The 27184-nt window shown below is 39.8% G+C and overlaps 1 protein-coding gene and 1 pseudogene across 3 annotated transcripts in view; one reads left to right on the forward strand and one right to left on the reverse strand.

Moving 5' to 3' along the window:
- MAP2K4 (mitogen-activated protein kinase kinase 4) overlaps positions 1-27184 on the forward strand; it is a 177900-nt gene that overhangs the window by 41793 nt on the left and 108923 nt on the right. For all 3 annotated transcript variants that reach the window (XM_056117815.1, XM_056117816.1, XM_056117817.1), the window contains one exon: positions 5536-5638. In XM_056117815.1, the coding sequence (XP_055973790.1) occupies positions 5536-5638 (103 nt within the window). The remainder of the gene's footprint in view (positions 1-5535; positions 5639-27184) is intronic.
- On the reverse strand, positions 15138-26569 carry LOC130027094 (ER lumen protein-retaining receptor 1-like; annotated as a pseudogene).

Below are 27184 nucleotides of genomic sequence, written 5' to 3' on the forward strand. Positions count from 1 at the left end.
AACCCAGGTTGGCTGTGTGCAAGGCAAGCCCCCAACCCACTGTCCTGTAGTTCTAGTCCCCCTCCCCCCTTTACTTAATTGAATCATCATGAGACAGAATCTTGAAGTCCTGGAGGTGTTTAGTGCCAGGATTCTGGTGTGCGGTGTCTAGCACTCATCACTTCACACTGCTCACTTCCCTCCACCAGATTCCCTGTATAAGCCCAGGGGCAGAATTTCTGAATTATCTCTTTCTTTCTCTTGCCTGGTTAAGAATGATTTGACGAGTTTCACCAATGGGTGCATTATTATCTTTCTATTATTTTTCTTAATTTTAAGTTGTATATTGATATTTTAATCCCCAAAATTTGCACAGGCCATTTATAGCGTCACTTCCTTCTCTTACTCCCTGTGGAAGTTGTTGCAGACTTTTGGAAAACAAACAAACAAAAAACCAAACTACTTTGGTTCATGTTCTGTTTATTTGTGGCTTTTCTCATTAAGCATATCTGAGTACTTGGTGACAGATTGCCTTTAAAGGGCTTGATTTTTGGGAGGCCTTTGAGGAAAAAAAAGGTGAGATGAGCCAGTTGTGGTAGAGGTTGTGGTATTAAAGAAGAAAGAGATTTTTTTTCAAAAGTTCATGCCCATGGATAGTGATAGCGTCTCTGAAATAATTGTAAAATCTGCCTTTTTTTTTTTAACCTTTCATGGATCTCAACTTAGATGGATTTTTTTTTTATTAGTGAATCACCATGAGGTACAGTTACATACTTACAAACTTTCATGCTTGAATTTCAGTCATACAATGTTCGAGTACCCATCCCTCCACCAGTGCCCATTCTCTACCACCAATGATCCCAGTAGTCCTCTCCCACCACCCCCACCACATTGGTCTCCCTGTGGCCGGGCATTCCCCTTTGCTCTCTTTTTCCTTTTGTAGTTTGCAGTAGAGGCATAGTAGATTTATAGTAATTGATTACATACAATATTTCAACACTAATCCCACTGCCATTATATCTTCCGACCACCATTATTTCAAGTTTTCCCATTACCACCCAAGCCTGCCCCAAAGGCAGATGCTAAATAATTTATTTTGCATTGCTTGTTATGAATAATTGACTAAAAATGATCCAAGAAGGTTTTCTGCGTGAAAATTGTTGTATCTCATCTTGGAGCCATTAGCCCCTGATCATAACATGTTGTAAGAGTTTGAATCTTGTGTGCTAATATCTGTCTATATTTATCAATATTGTTGTCTTCCACCTTACACCCCGCCAGATGAGGTGTGCTACTCTGGGTGTATCAGTGGCAGAATTGTAGGAGATGTCACGTGGCTGCTCTATGGCCGTGCACTCTGGAATTAAAATTTTTTTTTCGTAGGGTGCTAGAACTGGAGTTCCTTTTTTTTTAAAAAAAAAAAACTGGTGATTTTGGGGTCCTGAGGCATCTCTGCAGCATGCTGCTCTCTCCGAGACTCATCTGTGAGTCTCTGAATCCTGGTGGCTAATGCTCTTAGACGGCGCCCAGAGGCAGTGTGTGGGCATGACTGCCCAGCCACAGGAAGTGCAGGGAGGTGAGGGGGGGAGCATCCCCAGCTCTGAGGCCTGGGGACTTAAGTCACTGGTCCCGCATGCCTGGGTTTTCAGTGGATCCAAGTCATGTGTGGGGGGCTTTGGATGGGCCCATGAAGACTGGGTGTGAGTGTGACGGTGATTGGGTTCTGGAGGTTTGTTGCCATGGGGGTTTATTTGGAGCAGGTGGAGGGACAACCCTGCTCCCCACCGAGGTGCCTTGGTAACAGCAGCCTGTGTGGTGGGGAGACATCTCTGTGGTGTGCAGCTCTTTTCCAACATTCATTTGTGCCTAAAATATATTTCTTAACACCAACTTCATATATGTTTAAATGTGAAAGCAATACTGAATGTCTTGTTTATATGTCTATGTAATATATGTGCATGTTTTTTAAAAAAATATGTCATAATTTTTTTTCTTATAAAAGTTACCTATTCCCTAAAATTGAACTTTTGAAGAAATGTCCAATTTTAGTATTTTTTTATTAATTTTTTTTTTATTTTATAAGTTAGTTCACAGTATTTGACTACATTTAATATTCACACACCAATCCCACCACCATTACATCTTTCTACACCAAATTTGGGATGTTTCCATCCCAAACCCTAATCCCTGTCCCAAAATACAACTGAAAGGATATATTTTGTATTACCTGTTATGAAGAATTACTGAACATGCTTACAAAAAAGTGTTCATATAGGGAACAGTGTGAAGATTGTTCTATTTTGGCAGGGTCCATTATGACATTCTATAGGATATCACTAATTTGTTGTTAAAGTTTGGGTGATGTGACCTTTGGTATATATATCTGAAAATATGTATATGTGCATATATATATATATATATATATCCCTCTTTGGTTTGTTGCCTACGGTCTGAACCCCGTCAAATATGGTGTGGTAATTATGGAGAATGGGTAGGGAGTGTCTTATGATGTGTCCAGGAATAGGTTCACTTGTGCACGCGGCTCGGCCTGAGCATCCGGAAAGTGGCCTGGAGCGTGGTGCTGGTTGGGAGTGGAGGTCAGCTATGGGGGCTGGGTCCCTTGGGAGGGGGAGGGCACTCACCCGACCCCCTCTGGGATGCCTTGAGTGAAAACAGTGTGGTGCGGAGTCTGGTGGCATGTCTATGGGGCCCTCATTTTATGTCCAATTTTGGTGTTTTTTTCTGTCTGATTTTCATAGTGATTCTTTGCACGGTTATTGTTCATCATTAAATTTTAGTCTTTCATTAATTTTTGCTCTATAGAGATCAGGCCCGCAAGCTACTGAGAGTATCTCGCCCACAGAGTAAAGCCTGGCAAGCTACTCGTGATGTATTTGATATGCCAAACACAGTAGTCTTACAATGAGGACGTTACTGGGCCCGTTTGAGCAAATAGATGAACAACGGGAGGACAGTGCTATAGAGATCATGGGTTAAATGAGTGATTTTATTTTTTTTCGGGGTAAGTAGTGAGTGGGACTTTGTGCCACACTGAGCAATACTTAAGGACTATTCCTGGCTCTGCTCAGTAGCTGTTCCTGGCAGTGCAAGGGGACAATATGTGGTGCTGAGGATCGAACCAGGGTAAGCGCCTTTCTCCCCACACTGTCTGTCTGGCCCGAGCTGAGGTAATTTTACAAATGGCTTTTTTTTTTTTTAACAAATGGCCAATTTAACAAATGACTTTCTGCTTTATTTGAGGAATTTGTGGCCATTGAGCTCACTCAAGTTTATGATTTCAGCAGTCCTTAAACTTCATCGGCTTCAGGGATTGTATTTGATATCTCTGGGAGACCCCTTTCAGTAAAGTAGAATCTTCAGTCAGCCATCAGCAAAATCCATTCATCCTATTCTAACATCCCCAAAAGTTTTTTTTTTTTTTCTGGTTATGGTGGGGTTGTACCAGATCATGCTTCCATCATGAAGATTGACCCTGTGCCTCCTGCATCCAGGGCCTGCACCCCATCCATGGAGCCCTCTTTCTGACCCCCTGAGTCTAAACACATCATGCATCAGCTTATATCTGGGTGTCAGCAGTCCTAAACCTCATTAGCAAAATAGCCTGAATCAGATATGGGTGAGACTGAGTCTGATTCAGTGTGACACAAAACTTCTCTTCATCTCTGGACCTAGAGACTAGAAAACAGTGTAGCTGCTTTTAAAATACAGTGGTGGATCATAGTTGGATAGCAGTTAGCGGGATGGCATTCCCATTCAAAAAGGGATAAGTAGACAAAGGCTCAGCAATCTCAAGCGGCTTGAAATGTAGTACAGCAAATCTCATTAGGTTTCAGGTCCTGAAAATTGTACCTTACAGTCAAATATCCAGTAAGTAAAAAAGTATATTCGTTAAAAATATTTTTTAGGTATTAACCGAACCAGCATTTGTTTTTTATGATAGCACAGCGGTAGGGCATTTGCCTTGAGCACAGCCAGCCCTGCAGAGCCGGGTTCAATTCCTCCACCCCCATTGGAGAGCCTGGCAGGCAAGCTACCGAGAGGATCTCGCCTGCACAGCAGAGCCTGGCAAGCTCCCCGTGACGTATTCGATATGCCAGACACAGTAACAACAAAGTCTCCAATGGAGATGTTACTGGGCCCACTTGAGCAAATCGATGAACAATGGAGGACAGTGACAGTGACAGATTTTCTTAAATAATGGAATAGTTCATGATTGTTCTCCGGTTTGTAGGGTTTTTTTTTTTGTTCCCTTCTTCTGTAATTTGCAATTTTGTTTTTGGGTCACACTTGATGGTGCTTGTTTCTGAACTCAGGAACCACTTCTGGTATAGATCAGAATGCCAGGTAGTGTGGGCAAGGCAAGTACCTCACCTTCTATACTATATATCTCTGGCTCCAACAGTTTGCCATACTTCTTTTTTGAATAAAGTATCTTTTTTGCATGTTTTATGATTTTTTCCTCCACTTGCTGTTAAATATTCAACTAAAATGGTGCTCTAACGCTTTTACTCATTGAAAGCACCAAGTGGACCAGGTTGGGCTCTCTAAACATCATCTAAAGCCATTGAGATCTCAAAGCATTTTATTTTCAGAGGTGTTATTTGAGTAGTTATATTAATTTGAAAAATTTGATGACTGAATGATGGATAAAATATTCTAATATTAAGGGGGAAACCAAGATGTGCAACAAATGTCAACAATTCAGCTGCTAAGTATCTAGTAATTAAATCCTAAGGAGGAGATTTTATAAGATTTATTGATAAAGAAATCTGATCAGTGAATAAAGTATGTTACAAAATAGTATTTTAGCACATACTTTTAAGTGTAGATTAGAAATATATAGTACATAGTCTGTAACAATGATTATTTGGCATAATCAAATTTATAAGTAGTTATGTTTTAAAAAAGTTATATATGTGTGCGTGTAAATACTTGAAATAATTTTACTTTTAAATGTTTACTGAGTTATTCGATTTTTCTAATGTGTATGTTTTATTTGTGTGATATAAAATTTAGATTTCTTCCCTTCTCATTCCAAGGAAACTTCTCCAAATAAAAGATTACTTGAAATCCTTGTGTTACAAACTTAATTTTGTAGTCCATGATGTTTTCTTAAAAGCATGTTGTAATTATGAAATGTTTTGATATCTTTACTCAGTTGTTTATATTAAATTGAGGTAAAATGATTTTAAATAAAGACCCCTGAAAAGGTAACAGTTTTAGTGAGGTGAAATTGTTAACAGTGGCATTTTTATTTGCAGTAGGGCTAGCATCTCTGATTAAATATCATCTCTGAAGCATTGAGCATTGTTTTTTGTTATATTGCAATATAGAGTGATTTCTACTTAATAGCAATTGTATATAATTCGAATTTGTTTTTCTTAATTTTGAGAAATTCATTGTTGCCTTTCAAAATATTGGCAAATATGAAGTAAAAGCAAGCTTTTCTTTCTTTTAATGTGAATTTCTTATGCCCTTAGAATAGTACTTGTTTTATAGTACTTGAAACTTTTACTTTTTATTTGTCATTCTTAGGTAAACGCAAAGCATTGAAGTTGAATTTTGCAAATCCACCTTTCAAATCTACAGCAAGGTTTACTCTGAATCCCAATCCTACAGGAGTTCAAAACCCACACATGTGAGTATTCGAGCTAATCAAATAATAGGTTCAACTCAAGCAAAAATTTTTAAGTTAATGCATCTTATGGAATTTTCTATTCTGAGGGGTTGGTTTTTCATAAATGTTATGTAACTTAGAGAGATACTGATTCTGTACTATGAAGTAGGCAAATGCAATTTTTTGTTTTTAAAGTTACTTGTAGAGAATAAAGAGCTTAGGATATAGATTTTTTAAAAAAAATTTCTCTTACAAAAATTTTTTAGAAATTATTCTTTCCATTGTGTATTTTCAATTAAATTTCAAGTTGTATTTAAGAAAATTTAATTCACCCCATAGAGCTGAACAACAGATATGCCTACTAGGTGACAATTAGATTTTGATTTCTAATATAACAAAATTTCTGTAAGATTTCATGTAGCACTGTAGCACTGTCCTCCCGTTGTTCATCAATTTGCTTGAGCAGGCGCCAGTAACGTCTCACAACAAATTGTGAGACTTGTTGTTACTTTTTTTGGGCATATTGAATACTTCACGGGGAGCTTGCCAGTTTTTGCCTTGAGGGCGAGATACTCTCGGTAGCTTGCTCTTTGAGGGGGGTGGAGGAATCTGACCCAGGTCTGCTGACATGGCCTTGTGCAAGGCAAATGCCTTAACTGCTGTGCTATTGCTCCAACCCCAAGATTTCATGTAAACTAATGAAAGAATGTCTACATGGCAGTGATTATTTTTTAAGTTTCTGAATATTCTTAATTAGAACAATAGAAATAGTATCACACTAAAATCATTTTATTTTATTTTTTGTATTTTTTGGTCACACCTGCAGAACTTTTGGCTCTGCACTCAGAAATCAATTCTGACTATTCTTGGAGGAGGGGTGGGGATGGTACCATATGGGATGCTGGGGGTTGAACCATGTCGACAGTGTGCAAGGCAAGTGATAGCGCCATATGGGATGCTGGGGATTTCACCATATTGGCAGCGCAAGTGATGGCACCATATGGGATGCGGGGGGTTGAGCCACGTTGGCAGTATGCAAGGCAAGTGCCTTCTCAGCCCAGTTCTCTCTCTGGCCCCTTACACTTAAAGATATTAATAATCTGTGAGTTTGAGAAAATTCCTTCTGAATGATACTTTATATTAAATTTTGAGCAAAGGGCCGGAGAGATAGTAAAGCACCTGGTGAAGCCCTTACTGTGGACATTTAATACCAGGCACCCCATATGGTCTGGAGCGATAGCACAGTTTGAGGGCATTTGCCTTGCGTGCAGCTAGTCCGGCCAAGCCTGGTTTGATTCCTCTGCCCCTCTCGGGAGAGCCCAGAAAGCTACCGGGAGTATCTTGCCCGCATGGCAAAGCCTGACAAGCTACCTGTGATGTATTCAATATGCCAAACACAGTAACAACAAGGCTCACGATAGAGACGTTACTGGGCCTGCTCGAGCAAATTGATGAACAATGGGAGGACAGTGCTACAGTGCTACCCCATATGGTCCATGGAGCTTCCGGGAGTGATCCTTGAGCGCAGAGCCAGGAGTGTGCACAGCTTGGTGTGGCCCCAAAACTCAATACCTTCTCTGAAAAGGAAAAAAAAAGTAAAAAAAAAGAAAAAGAAATCTTTACATGAAATGATATATTAAATATGATACATTAAATAATGATATGGATATTTTTATCATAACCTATTATGAACACAAAGTAACACTTTTTACACATATATATCCATGTCATGATTTTCACCTGCTTCTGGTATTAAGAACTATAGAGCAAGTGGTCGGTCAAAGAGTTGTTTGAGACAAGCTGTCGGGGCTATGAGTGTCGCTCCACTACTGAGCGACAGCCACACTTATCTAACCACCTAATTGACTTCACAGCATAAACACTGCTTTTTTTTTGTTGTTGGTAATACATTCACACACATACACAAAACACAAACACTTCATATAATAGTCAGATCCCACTTCTGTGCAAAATAATTGACATGAACTCTGATGAGTATGCTATGCAGTACTGTATGTGTGAGGTCCTGGGTTCAATTCCATCACTGCAGAACTAAGAAAGAAGAGCTGCAAAAATAATATTCGTTTTCAATTATTCCTCAAAATTACATTTATACCTCAGTGACTGCAGATATATTTCTACTTCCCAAAGAGGCGTACTTTTATTGCTATTTTAAAAATGTTATTGAGTATGCAGACAGAAGCAAATGGGTAGAAGGTAGAATGTCTTACAATATAATGCTTAAAAAACTTAATAGTGTTAGAAGAAAAGGATTGTTCATATATATATATATATATGTTTACACACATCTGTGCTTTCACCTGTAACCTTACAGGTAACAAAAAATGTTTTAAATGAAGATTGGAGTAAAAATTTTGACTGGTATTGGCAATAATGACTGTTCGTTTTATTAGGCTGGTATTCATAATGAGATGTCTTGTGAGAATTTATTCCATAATTCCAACCATTTTATCTTTGAAATACCAAGTGGGTTCTATATTGAGGACAGAAACTCTTAATACTTCTCTTTTGGGGGCCACACTGGCAGTGCTCAGGAATCACTCCTGTTAGTGCTCAGGAGACCTATGGAGTTCTGGGGATGGAATCTGGTCAGCCACATGCAAGGCAAGCACCCACCATATTGTACTGTCATTCTGGCCCAAGAAATTCTTACTACTAAATATTTCATCAGAACTCCCTCCAGTAACAAGGAATCTTAAAGGAATCTCCTTCCTTAAATTTTAGTGAAAACTTATATGGAACTAACTCTTGTACTCTGACTTACTCCCTTTATTTTGGTTGCTAGCTGAACCACATATCTGAAGTCTAATAAGTAAGGTCTGTAATTATAAATGCCAAACTTATATGTTTCCTTTTTCTTTTGCAAAGCCCCTTTGGATAAGGAGAAATACAACTCCACTTATATTTAGAATTGGAAAAAACTTTCCTGCGTTTGTACTCCATTCCCAGAGTTCCTCATGTACAGTCAATTTATGAAGAAATCTTTTCTTGTTCTTTAATAATAAACAGAGGGTAAAAAAGGGTTTTCCCGAAATTTGAGTTGATCTGGATTTCTTTCTTTTTTTTCCCCTTTTATCTTTTCTCTCCTTTTCTATTCACATTTACAAGGAATCCTTTTGTATACTGAGTCATATACTGTTAGGCATTGAAAACCAGTTAGTTACTTTTTAGGATAAGTGCTTTGCAGCCATGAAGTTTAACTTGGGGTTTGTGCGACTTTGAATTCAAGATATCTTAGAAGATTTCCTTGATTATCTGTCCCTTCTATTTTAGCAGCCAGTTATAATTTCCAAGAGTAGACTGTGCATTCTTTTTGATAGGGAAGAATTTTTGGCCACATTCAGGATGTTAGGGGACTCTGCAAAGTCTTAACCCCTATACTATCACTCCAGCCCCTGTTGTTTTCCTTTAAAAAAAAAGAACAACTGAATTTAGGTAAATAAAATTCAGCAGGAACCCTTGGGCTTTAAAAATAGTCACAGGTTGCACTGTTGTACTGTCCTCCTGTTGTTCATTGATTTGCTTGAGCGGGCCCAGTAATGTCTCCATTGTGAGACTTGTCACAGGTTAAAGTTAAAAATTTTTACACACAAAAAATAGTATTAAGGGGCCAGCAAGATGACTTCAAGGACTGGAGCTTTTGCTTTGCTGTGGAAAACACATGGTTCTCCAAGTGTTTCCAGGCACACGCTGCTGCTTTCCTTCAAAAAAGTATTGAATTAAAAACATTTGTCTCTGCTGCCTAGATGTACCAGATTTAACCTTTCCCCCCTTGGCTCTTAAAATGAAAGATTAAGCTAAAAAAGTAAAAGCCTATAAAGGAAAATTGTATGGCTGTATTTTAATTTTCCTTCAGAATTTGATTGTACTAAGACCTAAATGTTTTTTTTGTTACCGCAGGAGTATTCTTATTAATGTAGAAGGCTTCTGCTAAAATCATGTTCTGTGCATAAATTCAACATGAACAGAAGCAGATATTATAGTGCTGTATTCTGTGCTTTCATCATGTTTGTTACTCTGAGAGCTCTCAGCATACCAGAACGTTCAGAATACACTAAATACAGTTGTTATTACTAAGGAACTGCCCTTCTGTTGTATCTTCATAGCACAGGGCAGAAATAGGTTTAAAATTAATATTGGAAAATAAATGATGATGAACAGGATGCATCTTATGGTTTATGATAAACATTTTATTACCAATATGTTCTCAGTTTAAAGGGCTATCTTTGTTAAGGCCAAGAGGATCTCTGCAGTTCTGTCATTAGTGCGTATAAACAAAAACAACAAAAAGGTTCAGTTGTACTAGATAATATCAGAAAGAGATTTATTTATTTTTTAAAATTGAAGCCTGGTTAACTGTGTGCAAGGCTATTACCTTAACCCCTATACTATCTTAGAAGATAGTTACATTTTTAAAAAAATTGTATAGCTGTGAATAACAGAGTTGCCAAGTTACTCCAATTTGAGCTTCAGGTGTCCAGTGTTCCAGCATCAGTCTCTTTACCACAGGCCCAGTTTCCCTCCTGCCTCCTGGCCTGCCTCTTATGGCTGGCACTTTTTTCTTTTTTTTTTTTTTTTGCTTAAAATTTTTTCTTGTGAGTATGTAAAACTTACACTTTCCCCTCTTGCAGAAATCTTAATATTTATTTTCAAGGAAGCCCATAGATTGCTCCTGCCCTTAGAGGGAGGCAGAGACAGGGTGATGAGCTTGCCTGGCCTGGGTGGAAGATGGCATGACGCCCAGCCAGGAGCAGTGTGGGGCCCAGTGCCCGGGGACTGGGCAGGACTCAGAAACACGGCAGAACCCAGATCAAAACAGACAGCAACCACAGCACCTGGAATAAAGTTTTTCTTTTTACCATGTCTGATATGAACCCAGGAACTCTGTGTGTGCAGTGTGTCCTGTAGCAGTGGCCCCTTCTGTTTTGGCACATCATGCTTGTCAGTGCTGATCTAGAGAAAGGTCTGAATGCAGGAGGTCTTCATTGTGCTTTGAAGATAACATTCCCTACCTAGCTTTCTAGTTTTCCTTTTTCCCCCGTGCCTAGACCAGATCCGGGACCTTGTCTGTGAGGCTTACACTGAGCCATCTCCCCATCCTGCCTCCTCTCTCCCTTTTCTTTCTTTCTGTGGTGGTGGTGGGGTCACTCCTGGCCATGCTCAGGGACCTCTTGCAGCTCAGTGTGTAGGTGCTTCTGGTGCAACTCATGAGATCTTGTGGTGCCTCTGGGGGTACAGTGCATGAGCTCCAACCTCCTGAGCAATTTGCCCGCCAGACTGCTTTTTTAAACACAGAAAATAAGGAAGAAAAAAAAAATTATACTTAATCTTACTAAGCAGATAGTTCATGTGCGCCCCTTTAAAACTTGCTTCTGGCAAGAGAATGAAATCACTACAGAATGTTATAACAACAGCAACCCGCGCTTCAGTCCTTTACATTTCTCTGTAAAGATAGAACTTTTTGTTCTCTTTCTATATATTATCAATATATAACTTTTCGTCAGTTTATGAAAATGTTTGTGCTGAAAGCAACATTATTGTGTGTACTGTTTTGTATTGTGTATAGCTGCTTAAAGAAAAATCTTACCAGGCTGGAGTGCATTGCTTAGCAGCCTGGAGTGCATTGCTTAGCATGCAGGAGGCTCTCGGATGGTCACCATGCACTACCAGAATCAGCGTTCGAGTACGGAGCCAGATGCGGGGCGCAATCCCACGAAAGAAACAGAAGCCAAACAACTCAGTATATCTTTAAAGGCATTTCTTAATTAGCACATATTTTTTAATTAGTTATGTATTATTCCTTATAGGTTTAAACTGTTAATTCAGTTCCTCAATGTCTTTTATTATTTTCTTCCACTCTTGGGGGAAGCCTCCCGAGCAGTGTTCAGGTTCCTCAGGGGCGTTCCCGTGGCTTGAGGGGTTAGTGCTGGACTCCGGGCATGCCGTGCTTCATGGGTTGCAGTATCTGGGACCCCCAGATAGCACCTGGGCTGTACCTGGCGATGCTAGTGCATAGAGCCATGTGGTGAAATCCTAGGTAAAACTAGGATTCTGCACATGCAAAACATGTGCCTCTGGCCCATGTTACCAGCTAATCACTATTACTTTCATTTAGAAATTAAGACCAAATATTTTGAAACTTGGGAGATAGCTTAACTGGTATCTGGAGCATATACTTTGTATGGGGGTTTGATACCCAGTACTACATAGTTGCCCAAGCACCATCAAGTGTGGCCCCCAAATTAAAAAAAACATAAGTAAAAATAGCATTATAAAGAACAAATTTGTTCTAGTGAAAATTTTCTTTGAAATGTTTGACCCTTTATGTACTGGCAGTTTTTATTTTTGTTTAGTAGATGAAGTAGTTAAATGTTTTTTCCAGTCTTGGCATTATTGATATATTAGGCTGAGTAATTCTTTGTTGTAAGGGGTTATTCTGTGCATTGTAGAATACTTGTATTTTTAGACTCAGTGCTATAGATGCTTAGTACTGTCCTATGCAAGTTGTAGCAACCAAAGATGTCTCCATCATTGTTAGATGACACCCTTGGTGTACACACTAGCCACTGGTTGATGGATTCTTCCTAGAGATGGTTAGTATTGCTCTTTCCTGATCAGAAGCTGCCAACACAACTGATCAACTGATGTGATTGTGATTGTGTTTTTATGAAGTTTAAGTTTGGAAGATATTCAGTAAATAACTATGTATAGAGAAGAGGGAATTCTAGTGGAGCAAATAGCATGCATGAGAAGTTCTGTGACATCAAGATGGGAAGGATTTGGCTCTTCATACAAGAATGCAAGTTTGAATATAAAAGATTGAATGAGGAAGAAAATGAATGTAAAATGTATCTGGAGAGATTGCCATGGTCTTCACAGTGAGGGGCTTCCAGGTCATTAGCAGTGTTGAGATGACGTCCAAAGCACAGTGGAGAAGCTATGGAAGACTTCATGTCAGCTGAATTATATTTCCATTCTAAAGTGAATATGTGGAATTCGGCATATTCATAAGGATATGTGTGTGACCACAAAGTGGTGATGATTATTGAGGTGAAGGGAGGTGGATAGGTTCCAAAGATATTTTGGAGGTAGCATTAATAAAAATTGGTGACAAATTGAATGTGAATGGTAAAGATGGGTAGTAATTTATAATGATTTCCATAATACTGCTACAGTGTTATAGTGGACTACATTATTATTATTACAGGAATGGGTACAACTGAATGTGGAGCATCCGTGCATAAGAGGATTATAAAGATCAAGAGTTCTAGGGCCAGAAACACAGTAGAACAGGTAGACATTTGCCTGCATGCAGCCGACCTGGGCACCATACAAGCTTCCATGGTGAGAATATGAATCTGCCACCCAGAGAAGAGAATGTAAATTAGAAACTTAAAAAATGAGTGTCGACTTTACCTTGGACATGAGAGTCAGGTCTAGGGGTGAACCCTGAGGAAACCTGATAGCTACAGAGAGGTTGTGAAGTGACAGGGCTGGGGAAATACCTTCAGTAAAGCAAGTGCCTTGCATTTCGGGCCTAGGGTTAATTGCATTGCTATGTGTGCTCCCCACCACAGCACTGCCCCTGAATATGGCCCCATCTGAGCTACCGCAACAGATGAAAAGGAAATAAGAGAAAAGTGATAGGTAAAGACAGAAATGATGGAGAAGTAGGAAGTGGGAAGAACGTGTTGTCATAGATACCAGACTTGTTTCAAAGGATAGATGGAAGAGAAATATGGACAACTGTCTGAAGGTCTGGTGAGTGTTTTGTTGAAGAGTTCTGGGTTACTCCTGCCCTCATACACTTTCCAGCAATTCGTTTCTTCATTCAAGGGAAAGAGTTTTAAGTACCTATGGAAATTGGGTTGCAGATAGATCTTAAGACTGTAATGTGTAGAGTTTTGACAGTTTTCTGTACCCTTTCTTAGGACATCCCAGAGACAAACCATTTTAATGAACTTTGAGTTCAGCTGCCACATGAGCAGCATTTGAGGAATCTATAGATAGCATCAATGTGTAAATGTGAAGTTTTTTTCTTGTTCTGCTTAATAGTGCTTACTCTTTCTTGGAGGCAAAAATCACTTCTTCACAAGTCAGTACTGTATCAAAGTACTCCAGATTTGTCTTATTAATAACTTGTCTTTACTGACTGAATAGCAGAATCTTAAAATTTGTATTTGCAGTTTTTGAGCATACTTCTGAACAGTTTTCTGCCTTTGAGACTTTTCTTTCCTTCAGTTTTTCCTTTTGCCTCATCTTAGATCTTAGCAAAGTTACTCATTTATTAGTGCCAGGAAGCATGCAGTTACCACGGTAACAGACGGACCAAGTTTACTGTGGAAATTTCCGGAATTAACAGTGCTGCATTGCAGAAGGATGTAAATAAAGCAACATTCATCTAGAGATTCTAACACTGTGGACACGAATAGCAGTTGCAGTGGTGTGCAGGGTAGGTGTTAATGTTTATTTGCTAAAAAGAATTACCGATTGTGTGTGTGTGTGTGTGTGTGTTAAGGAAAGTGTATAATAGCTTGAGGCATGTGCTGATAAAATCAAGAACACTTAGGGGAAAAGCATGAAGAAATAATTTGGAAATGAAGTTTATGGTGGGGACGAAGGAAATGGAGATAGCCCCTGTTTATGAATCAGAAGGATCAATATCATTAAAATGACAATTCTGCCAGAAGCACTACACAGATTCAGTGCAGTTTCTATAAAATACCCATGATATTAAAAAAATATGTTGACCAAATGCTCTTTAAAATTATATGGAGTAATAATTACCTGGAGCGATAGCACAGTGGGTAGGGCGTTTGCCTTGCACATGGCTGAACGGGTTCAATTTCTCCGCCCCTCTCAGAGAGCCCAATAAGCTACTGAGAATATCTCGCTTGCATGGTAAAGCCTGGCAAGCTACCTGTGACATATTTGATATGCCAAAAACAGTAATAACAAGTCTCACAATGGAGACGTTACTGGTGCCTGCTCGAGCAAATTGATGAACAACGGAAGGACAGTGCTACAGTAATTACCTTCTATCCTTGCCAAAATAGCTAAAGCAATCCTAGGAAAAAAGAATATTGGAGGCTTTTCTTTTCTGACTTAAATTTATGCTATAAAGTTCTAGTAATGAAGACTGCCTGGTATTGGAATAAAGATCCTCTTAAGATGAATGGAATAGAAATGGGAATCCAGAGACAGGTCTTCAGTGTATGGTCCTCTAATCTTTGACAGAGGAGCAAAGATTATGAAGTGAAGGAAGGAAATCCTCTTCACAAGTGATGCTGGGAAAATTGGTTTGCCAAATGTAAAGAAAGAACTCAGACTCCTTTCTCATACTATGCACAAAAGTCATCAAAGGGCAACTCAATATCTGACCTGAATCCATATACTATGTTGAGGAAAACAGGCAGAATATTTTGTGACATTGAATATAGGACTGTCAATGATTTGGTGCCGTTGGCACCAAACAGAAGCAAAGATAAAAGCAAACCGACTACATCAGACTAAGAATTTTCAGCACTACAAAAGAAATAATGGCCAGAATAAAAAGACACTGCATAGACTGTCAGAATATACTGTCCACCACTCATTGACAAGGGTTAAGATACAAGAGACTTAAAAAAACTTGTAAAATTTAACAATTTAACAGAAGAAACTAATCAACCCTATCAAGAAATGGGAAAAAGAGAAGAAGAGAAACTTCCTCAGAAAAGACATAGATCAGTCAAGAGGATTATGCTGTGCATCACCATCACTGATCATCAAATGGAAGTCACCTCACCCTAGTGAGACTGGCACACGTCAGAAAGACAGAAGCAACCAGTGTTGGCATGGATGTGGAGAAAAGAACCTCTTCCGCTGCTGGTAGCAGTATGGACCAGTTCGACTTTAAAAAGTTTTAATTTTTATTACTGTTTCAAATTTTATCTTAGGCACTGTGATTTACAGTACCATTAATACTAGACTTTGTCCATAACGGTCCCTCAGCACACTCCTCCCAACTCCCCTCTCTCCACCAGTGCCCCTGTTCGTTTCCTGTCCCCACCCTCCACCCATTCTGATTCTTTCCCCCCATCCCTCTGCAGTACGTTTCTGATTGAGGACCAGTTCTTGATTTCTGTTACCTTTGGGTACTTTTGGGTTTTTGTGTAGATACCAAGAAGTAGAATTGCTGGGCCATAGGGTAGCTTGATTCTTAGTGTTTTGAAAAGTGTCCATATTGTCCAAAAAGACTAGACCAGTTGACATTCTCACCAGCTGTGCCAGTCTCTTTCCCCCCACATCTATGCCAAAATTTGTTGATGTTCTTTCTGATGTGTGACAGTGTAACTGGTATGGGATGATATCTCGTTTTAATATGTATTTCCCTGATGATAAATGATGGTAGAACTTTTTTTTTTTTCCATATGGCTTTTGGCCATCTGTATGTCTTCGTTGACGTTTTTGTTTCTCTCCCCTTATTTTTTGATGCGGTTGGTTGTCTTTTCTTTTTTAAGATTTTGGACCACACTCGGCAGTGCTCATTGATTGCTTGTGGTGGGGCTCTGGGGACCATGCAAAGTCCCAGAGATTGAACCTGGGTCAGTCACGTGCAAGGCTACTGCCCTAACTGCTGTACTGTCACTCCAGTCCCCATTTTGTGTTTTACTTTTAAAGTTCTACCGGTGCTTTATATATCTTGGCTATCAAATACCCTCTCCCACTCTATGGGATGTCTTTTTATTCTGCTGTTCAATGTGTGTATTGGGGGGGTGGGAAACGTATGCTTCCTCATTTGATGTAATTCTGTTTGTTATCTTTCCTTCCATTCCTTTGGCCAGTGGGATTGAATCATTGAAGATACCTAGTGCTTTAATGTCATAGAGTGTTCTCTCTTTTTTTCCTGAGATAATTTATGGATTCAGGCCTTATACAGAGAATTTTTATCTATTTTGATTTGACTTTTTGACTTTTGTGTATGGTGTTAGTTAGGAGTCTGCATCTTTAGTGCATGGGACTGACCAGTTATCCTAGTGTCATTTGTTGAAGAGATTTTCCTTGCTTCACTAGATACTTTTTTACTCCTATTTTGAGAATAATTTTCCATACCAGAGGATATGTCCTTGGACGCTCAGTTCTATTCCATTGGTTTGAGAGTCTGTCCTTATTCAGCTCCACATTGTTCTGATGACTACAACTTTATGTAGTAAAGTCTGTAATTGGGGAAAGTGAAGCCTTCTGTATTCTTTTTTTTTACCGATTTTTTTTTTTTTTTGGTTATTTGATGATGGGGGCATTATTATTCCAGATGAATTTCAAGAGTGTTTTATCTTTGTCTTTAAGAAATGTCATGGGTGTGGGCTGCCTCCTCCCATCTCCCCGCCCTCCTGATGTCCTGGCAGTCAACGCCCACAAACTGCCTCTGGGCGCCATTAAGTGCATTAATGGCCAGGATCCAGACACTCACAGATGAATCTCCTAAGAGAGCAGCACAGCGCAGAGATGTCTCCAGACCCTGCGCCAGGCTGATTTCACCCGGGTGCCTCAGTGGGGAGCAGGTGTTTTCCCTCCGCCTACTCCAGATGAACCTCAGTGACCACAAACCTCCAAAACCCACTTGCCGCTACCCTCACGGCCGATCATCACAGGCTCATTCCGAGCCCCCCACACATGAGAATGAATCTGCTGGAAAACCCAGGTATGTGGGACCAGTGACTGAAAACTCCAGGCCTCAAGGAGCGGGAATGGCTGCCCCTTCCCATATCCTCAGTCCACACCCACGAACTACCTCTAGGCACCGCTTAAGTGCATTAACGTTAATGATACAGTGGCTCTCCAAAGAGAGCAGGACGAGCAGCACGCTGCAGAGATGTCTCAAGACCACAATTGTTTAAAATTTTAGAATTTCAGTAGCGCTCAGCCTCTGACCTCTCATACTTTTCATAGCAAGCAGTCTGCCTGTGGGGCAGTCTTGAGTCGTGGTGGGAAAATTTGAAATAATGGTGGTGGAAAGGTGTAATGGTGGTAGGATTGGTGTTGAAAGATTGAGTGTAATCAGTTATTGTGAATGACTTTATGAAAATAAAATAGAAAAATATAAGAAATTAAAAAAAGAGAAATGTCATTTAAGGGGCCTCTTTAAATCAGTCAGTTGCTTCAGGTAAGATTGCCATTTTGACTACGTTGATCTGCCTGTCCACGAACAGGGAATGTGTTTACATTTCCTCATGTCTTCTTTAATTTTATTTTTTTAAGTGGTGATTTGTAGATTTCTTTTAAAATTTATAGTTTTCTCTGAAAGGTCTCTTTCGTTGGTTCCCAAGTACTTGATTTTCAGAGGCACAGCAGGCTATGAATGAGATTGTTTTAAAAACTTTTCATTATTTAGACATTAAAAAAAAGCCATGAAATACTGCGCATTGATTTTTGTAGCCAGCCACTTTATTGTGCAAGTCTTATGTTTCTAAGACTTTCTTTGTAGAATCCTTAGGGTTTCCTAAGTACAGTATATCTTCTGCAAATAGTGAGACTTTGACGCTTTGACAGCTTCTTTTCTACCTGTATGCCCTAAATATTTCTTTCTTGCCTTATTGCTGTGGCAAGGACTTCCAGTACTATGCTGAGTTGTAAAGGTTTGAGTATGCAACCTTGTTATGTGCCTCATCTTTGAGGAAAAGCTCCCCTCTGTCATTGAACACCACATTTACTTTGGGCTTGTGGTAAATGCCTGTGAAGAAAATTCCTTTAATTCTTTAATTCCCATTTTCTTGGTTTTTTTTTTTTTATCATGAGTGGGTTTTGGATCTTGTTGAGTATTTTCTCTGTATTTACTGATATAATCATTTTGAGTTTTATTTTTCTTGTATTGATACATATTCCCATGATGTATTCGATATGCCGAACACAGTAACAAGTCTCACAATGTTACTGGGCCCGCTCGAGCAAATTGATGAACAACGGGAGGACAGTGCAGTGCAGTGATATGTGTGATGTTGTCTGCCCTTCTTCCTTAGGATGAATGCCACTTGGTCATGGTGTATGATTTTTTTTCTTATTGAATCACCATAAGATACACAGTTACAAAGTTGTTCATGATTGAGTTTTACTCATACAATGTTCCAACACCCAGCCCTCCACCAGCGCACATTTCCCACCACCCATGTCCCCAGTTTCCCTCCCATCACTCCCACCCCATTCCCTTAGACTGTCTCTGTGACAGGCACTTTTCTTCTCTTTCCTTTTGGACACTGTGGTTTGCAGTACAGGTACTTAAAGTTTATCATGTGTATTTGTTTACTTTTAGCACTCAGTTCTTGTCTAGAGTGATCATTTCCCAGTATGATCGTCATAATGGTCCCTTCTCTAGTAGATCCTAACTGAGCCGCTCCCTATGCTGAATGTGTGGCAAGTTTCTAACAGTGAACCAATCCTCCTTGCCCATGTTTCTACTGTCCTTGGGTATTAGTCTCATTCTACGTTTTTATATCCTACTAATCAGTGCAATCATTCCATGTCTTTCCCTCTCCTTCTGGCTCATTTCTGCACAATACTCTCCATGTTTATCTATTTATAAGCAAATTTTATGGCATCTGTATGATCTTTTTGATGTATCATTTGATTCAGTTTTTTGTTAAAGATCTTTGCATCTGCGTTCATGAGAGATGTAGGTCTGTAGTTTTCCTTTTGGAGGTTGTCTCTGTCTCCTTACAGTATTGGGGTTATGCTTGCCTCCAACAAGCTGTTGGGTAAGGTTCCTGGTTCTTCAGGTCTCTCAAAGAGATGGAAAGGATTGGAAGCGGGTCTTTAAAGGTTTGAAGAACTTACTAGTTAACACATCTGGTCCGGTCTTTTCTTAATGGGGAGATTTTGATTACCTTTTTTATTTTTACTTTTCGGGTCACCCCTGGCGATGCACAGGGGTTACTCCTGGCAGTGCTCAGGGGACCATATGGGATACTGGGAATCGAACCCGGGTCAGCCTCGTGCAAGGCAAACGCCCTACCCGCTGTGCTATCTCTCCAGCCCCATTGATTACCATTTTAATTCCCTTGTTCTGTTCAGGTGCTATGTTTTTTGTCCAACCTTCAGAAGATCTAGGAGTCCAAAAATGTATCCATTTCTTCTAGTTCTCCAGTTTTGTTGCTTAAAGATGGTCCTTTGAATTTCTGTGACATCTGTTAAACATCTCCCCTTTCATTTCTAATTCTGTTTGATAGGGTTTTCTTTCTTTCTCTGTAAGTCTTGCAAATAGTGAATCTTATTTTTTCAAAGATCCAAGTTTTGTTTTCATGATCTTTTTTTTATATTTTTAAATTTTAGTTTTTGTTGAATTAATTTCTGCTCTAGCTTTATTTTACTATTATTATTTTTGCTTTTTAGGTCACACCTAATGGAGCTCAGGGCTTACTCCTGCTTCTATGCTCAGGAATCTCTCCTATTGAGGTTTAGTGGACTGTATGTGTGTCAGTGATTAAATGCAGGTCACCTGTATGCAAGGCGAGTTCCCTGTCCACTGTACTCTCATTCCAGCCCTCTTAGTTTTTTAATTTTCTTTTCCCTTTTGCCAGTCTTTTTTTTTTTTTTCTCCTAGTTGTTTAAGGTATGTGACCTTTTCTTCCGTCCTGGTGTATGTTTGTATTGCTCTGACTCTGCTTTGAGTACTGCCTTTTCTGTGTTTCAAGTATTCTCGTAGCTTATCTGATCATTCTCATTTGTTTCTAGAAATCTTTTGATTTCCTCTCTGATTTCTTCTTTGACCCACTGGATGTTCAGTAGTAAGTTAATTTACAAGTACTTGAGGTTTTTTTTTTTTTCTCATTTCTGTTTATGATTTACTTCCATCACCAGCACATCATGGTGTGAGAAGATAGTTGACATAGCTCTATCTTTTGATTTTATGGAGGTTGACTCCTCTATATACCTGCTAAACCCATCTCTTTTATTTTTTTTGGTAATTTTTAAACTTTTTTGTGTGTTTGAGTCACACCTCTTCACCTGGCTCTGTACTCAAGAATTAATTCTGGTGGGCTTGGGGAACCTTATTGGATGCTGGTGATCAAATCTGGGTTGACTGTGTGCAAGACAATGTCCTCCCTGTTTTGCCCCTCCACTTCTTTCTTTAAAGCATTTTTTCCTTGTTGAGTTTTAGTGTAGTTGATCTAGTCCCACATATGAGTGAGATCATTCTGTATCTGTCGCTTTCTTTCTGACTGACTTCACTCAGCTTGGTATCCAGCCATGCTTCTGCAAAGAGCTGCATAGTATTGTGTATAAATATTTTACAATTCTTTTTTAGGGTATTTATTTTTGTTGTCACTAAATATGATAGTTGTTTTGGAAAATAGTACATTGGCTGTAAAATAATAATTGCTGCAGTAGGATCTCTTCAATTAGGATTACAAGATTATTTTTTGAAACTTTTAAAAAAATTGTGATTTAAATATTTGTTCAAAATGGAGTTGTTTGTTAAATAAGAACAGAAGGGGCTTCTATAAAACAAGACAAGCCCCACAAACACAACAATTTTCACAGAAAAGTGGCACAAAACCCTAGGACAATAATCTCTCTTAACATTTATGGTCTAAATGCACCAATTAAGAGACACAGAGTGGCAAAATGGATTTAAAAACTGAATCTAACGCTCTGCTGCCTACAGAAAACACATTTGAAGAGTCAGAGCAAACACAGACTCAAAGGCTGGAAAACAATTTTTCAGGCAAACAACTCCTCCAAGAAAAGCCTAGGTGGCCATTTTAGAATCCAACAACATAGATTTCAGGCTTAAAAAGATTAGAAGGGACAGTGAAGCCCATTTCTTAATAACCGAGGGATATTTACATCAGGATGAAATTACGCACCCTATGAGGGGCCAGCAAAATACTTAAAACAACTCCTAATAGACTTCAAGGAGGACACGGGTAACAACATTGGAAGCTTCAACACCACTTGTCACCTCTTTTATTTTTTTACTGTCCTTGGTTTATTGAAGAGAACAAAGAATAAACCATCAGTTTTGTACAAACACATGGCGGCAAAACTTAGGGACTCTCAGGCTAGTCCCTGCCTGTGCTAGTCCCTGCCTGTGCCTGGTCCCACAGCCCCCTAACCTACCCATTCCCCCAAAGTGAGGAAAAAGAACACAGGCCAAAGAACACAAGCTTGGCAAAGAAATCACAGGAGTCCAGCCCTCCCCAACTTTTTCTGGGTGCTGTGAATTTTGGGTGCTGTGGGGCTTCACTGTCAGCCTTGGTGGGAGTCAGACAGGAAGATCTAGGGCTTGGCAGTGTGTTAAGACTGGGAGGCTGGGGTATCCAGGGGAAGTGGGGGGGCCTGTGTGTGTTGGGGAGTATCTCCAATCTGGCCCCGTCTCACAGGGTACTGGGAAATGGTTTATAAAAAGGGATGTGAGGAGAGGAGCCTGAAGAAAAAGGAGTTGTCAGAAAAAAAATAAATCATGGAAAGATTATTTTTTCCTTCTCTAAAAGGCGAAAAACTACAAACAGTCCAGGTCCTGAGCTCCCTAAATGTGGGTCCTCCACCCACCCCTGAAAGCCACAAGGAGTGGGGATGGGGTGTGGGGAGAGGTTTTATTTTTGTGTGTTGTTTTTTAAAGTCACCATTGCAGAGAGCAGAAGGCGCTGGTCTCTCTGCCTTGGTCTGCCAATGGGATGGCAGAGGACTAGGATGGGAGGTCAGCTTCTTCCCGACTAGGACTTGGGTGGTGCAGAGGTAGAAGGAATTGCCATAGAGGACCGTCTGCACCAGGCCAAAGATGCCCTCGAAGCGGTAGTGCCCGATCCAGTTGAAGAGAGAGAGTATATAAGGGCCTAGCGTGAACAGGGTGTGACTGGTAGTGATCTCTGCCTTGCCTGTCCTGCTGATGGTGAAGAGCCGTGACAGGATGGCCATTGACTCTGGGAAGATGGAAAAGGAAATCTAGAGGATTTCCAGTGTGGTGAAGTTGTGGTTGACCAGGAAGGCCAGGATGGCTGTGGGGACAATGAGGAGCTCCACCCAGAATGTATTATGATTGCCATTATATGTAGCTTTGACCTTGCTGTATGTAAATCAACCAGACCACCATCATGCAGGTGTTGCACAGTGAGATGGAGTTGGTGAAGAGGTTCAGGTCACAGGCAGTGGACACCACAGCTAATAGAACCTGGCTCTTGCCTGAAAGCCTGGCACAGGAGTGGGACTACCAGATTGTGAGTAGCAGCAGAATGATGGCTAGGAGGTGGGAGAGATCCAGGAATCGGAAGAGATTTATGGTGGGGATCTGGCAGGTCTGGGCTGGAGGGGAGCAGATGTTTAGGCCGGGCAGCGGGGCAGGGAGCAGTGCTGGGGGCCCTGGGTGGGCCCCGCTCCAGGGTGGGGCTCAGGGAGGGAAATCAAGGTGGGAACTGGAGACCAACCCTCCTTGTTACCTCCTCATAGATCAAGGAGATACTTGCTCTGAAGGAAGAAATGGAAGAGAGAGGGCTAGTGCGTGTGTGTGTGTGTGTGTGTGTGTGTGTGTGAGTGTGTGTGTGTGTGTGTGTGTATGACTTTTCATCCCCTAAGGGGGAATAAACAATCTTCTCCCGTGCACGTGGAACATTTTCCAAGACAGACTACACTACAACCTGGGCCACAACATACCTTAGTAAAATCAAGAAGATAGAAATTGTATCTTTACAGAACATGATGTACTAAAAATAGAAGTTAACCACACACAGAAACGAAGAATCAGATCAAACACCTGGAAATTAAAATGCTCATTGCTGAAAAACCAGTGGGTTAGAGAGGAAATCGAAGAAGATACCAAAAGATTCCTATAAACAAGTGAGAATGAGAACATGAATTACCAGAACTTGTGGGACATAGCCAAAGCAATGTTAAGAGGATTAAGAGGAAAGTTTATATCTTTGCAAGCATTCATCAGTGAGGAAGAAAGGGACCACATAAATAACTTGACTTTACAACTTAAGATCTTAGAAAATAAACAACAAAAGGAGGCTAAACCAGAAAGGAGGAAAGAAATAATAAAACTAAGAGCAGAAATCAACAAGCTGGAGTCCCCAAAAAACAATCCAAAAGATCAGTGAAATCAAGAGCAGGTTCTTTGAGGACATAAACAAGATTGATAAACCACTAGTAAGAGTCACAAAGAGAGAGAGAGACCCTGAATCAGAAATGAAAAGGGGAACATCACAACAGAAATCAAAGAAATTCAAAAGATCATCAGAGATTACTTTAAAAGTCTGTGTGCCATGAAACTAGAGAACTTAGAAGAAATGGATAAATTCCTGGATTCCTATAACCTCCGAAGGCTGAACCAAGAAGATTTGGAATACCTGAATAGACCTATCACTCTCAAGGCAATTGCAACAGTAATCAAAATTCTTCCCCCAAACAAAAGCCCAGGTCCAGATGGATTCATTAGTGATTTCTTCCAAACATTTCAAGAGGACCTATTGCCAATTCTTTTCAAGCTTTTTAAGGAAATTGAAGAAACAGAAATACTCTCAAACAGTTTCTATGAGATGCATATTACCCTGATACCCAAAGCAGAGACACCACAAAAAACGAAAATTACAGGCTTATATCCCAACGACTCATCAAAAAAGATACACCATGACGAAGTGGAATTCATCCTGGGGATGCAAGGATGGTTTAACATTTGGAAATCAATCAACACAATTCATCATACCAATAAAAGAAAAGATAAAAACTATATGACCATATCAATCAAACCAGCACTCATTTATGATGAAAACTCTCAGCAAAATGGAAACGGAAGGAACTTTCCTCAATATAGTAAAAGCCATCTCTCACAAGTCCACAATAAGCATTATTCTCAGTGGGGAAAAACTAGAAGCCTTTTCTTTAAGATCAGGGACAAGACAAGGATGCCCACTCGCACCACTTCTGTTCATTATAGTATTAGAAGTACTTGCTGTAGCAGTTAGGAAGAAAAAGATATTAAGGGCATCCAGATAGGTAAGGAAGAAATCAAGCTCCTCCTATTTGCAGATGACATGATACTAAGAGAACACTAAAGCCTCTACCTCCTAGAAACAATAGACTTGTACAGTAAAGTCGCAGGCTATAAAATCAATACTCAAAAGTTCATGGCTCTTCTATATGCAAATAATGAGAGAAGAAAGTGACACGAAAGAAACAATCCCATCACAATCATGCTTCAGAAAATCAGGTACCTTGGAATCAGCTTAACTAAGGAGTTAAAGGACCTGTACAAAGAAAAATGCAAAATGCTACTTTAAGAAATAAAAGAGGACATGAGGAAGTGGAAACACATCCCCTGCTCATGGATTGGAGTAATTAATTCTGGAAAAATGGGAGAGGTCATTCACCTAATACCCTTTTAGGAATTATTAAAATATTAAAGATATACAGGGCAGTGGTAGATCTTTACATAAAAAAGCTATCCAACCCTATCAAAAGATGGGGAGAAGAAATGAACAGAAACTTCCTCAGAGAAGAAATTTGAAAGACCAAAAGCACATGAAAATATGCTTTTCATCACTAATCATCAGGGAGATGCAACTCAAAACAATGAGATATCATCTCACATCTTAGAGACTAGTACACATCAAAAAGAACAAGAGCAACTGGTGATGGCGTGGATGTGGGGAGAAAGGGCCTCTCCACTTTTGGTGGGAATGTTGACTGGTCTACTCCTTTTGAAAAACAATATGGACATTCCTCACAATGTCATTTGACCCAGCAATACACTTCTGGGAATATACACCCAGGGGCTGAAAACACAGTAGAAACACCATTTGCCCTCCTCTATTCATTGCAGTACTATTTACAATAGCTAGGATCTGGAAACAACCCCAGTGCCTGAGAATAAACAAATGGATAAAGAAATTATGGTACATCTACACAAAGGAATACTATGGTGCTGGTAGGAAAAGTCATGAAGTCATGAAATTTGCTTTTGGATGGATGGACATTGGAGAGTATCATGCTGTGTGAAAGAGTCAGGAGAGGGACAGATATAGAATGCATTCATTTGTGATACAAAAAAATATGTAGTTGGAGACTAATGTCCAGTTAGTGATATTATTAGAGAGTGAGCGAAACAGAGTAGGGGAAGAAGAGGAAATCTGGGGACACTGGTGCTGGGAAATGTACACTGGTGGAGGGATGGATGTTGGAGCACTCTATGACTGAAACCCAGTCATGAACAGCTTTGTAAGGGTCTGTCTTATGGTGATTCAGTTAAAGAGTTGATGCAATGTTCCAGTTTCAAATATATACAACTTTTTGATCCAGATCAGTGGATCCCAACATGCCAAGAAGTGGTGTCATTGAGTTTTATGGTCGTATATTCCCTTTTTGGGGATAGATCGCTATATTGCTTTCCATAGAGGCTGACCCAGGTGACATTCCTGTCAACAATGGATGGGGGTACCTTTCTCTCCACAACCACGGCAACAATGGCTGCTCACATATTCTTTGACACAATTTTTTTAAAAAAATTTTTGGCCATCTTCTGTGAAAGCTAAGCATGTTTCTGAGATTTATCTCTCTCTCTCTCTTTTTTTTTTTTTTTTAAATTAAGGAGCCAGGATTTTGCAAAGTTACTGATAGTTAAGTTTTAGGCTTACAATAACTCAGCAGGAATCCCTTCACCAGTGTCAACTTTTCTCCACCCGTATCCCCAGATTTCCTCTCCACTCCAATCCCCACTCCACCCCTACCTATATCACCTTTACAGGCACATTACAGTATTTCAGTGGCTGCTGCTTAGATCTCATGTTTTCAGTTTCACCAAATCTGTGTTTTGAGTATATGGCTGTACCGCTCACTTGTCCTACTGGTATAGCTGAAACCCTGATGCCTGTTCACATTATTTACCACGTAAAAGACATCTCGTTTTCTTCTCCCCCTTTCCCCTTGATTTCTTTTCTTCAACTGTCTCTCCTCTCCGAACATTGGGTTCAGGCATGAGTTATGCACCCGCATTTAATTGCAATACATTTTCTCATTCAGCAATCTGTATTCCACAGAGAAGCTTGTCTATTCTTAAATATTCAAAGCTGGATTAAATACTATGAAGTTCCCAAGTTGGTGCTTATCTGTGAAGCTCTTTTTTTTTTTTAAACTTCAAATCTGAATAATAATCTGTCTGGGTAGAGTATTTTTGGTGAGGTGCTCATTTCATTGAGTTTCTGGCTTATGGGTTTTACTCGATAGCTCTACAGTAAGTATTAAGGAAGCTTCTTTATATGTAATTTCCCTCTGCTACTGTTGTTTTTTATATTCTGTTTTGGCATTTGTCATTGTAATTGTGTGATGTGTCTTGAAGATTTTTATTTGTATTTTTTCACTTGTACCCTATGGGCTTCTTGAATATGGTTGCATGCACTCTTCAGTTCTAGGAACTTCTCTGCTATGATTTGCTGATGTGTTAGAGAGGATATTAAATTTGCATTTCAAAAGTGGAGTGGTGATAGTTGCTGTTAGACATATGGAAGCAGCCTTTATAATGCAGACATTAGAGCAAAATAGAGGCAGTTCTAGATTATTTACAGGATGAAAAGGGCTAAA

The sequence above is a fragment of the Sorex fumeus genome, unplaced genomic scaffold (assembly GCF_029834395.1).
Source record: "Sorex fumeus unplaced genomic scaffold, SorFum_2.1 ptg000036l, whole genome shotgun sequence".
Lineage (NCBI taxonomy): Eukaryota > Metazoa > Chordata > Mammalia > Eulipotyphla > Soricidae > Sorex > Sorex fumeus.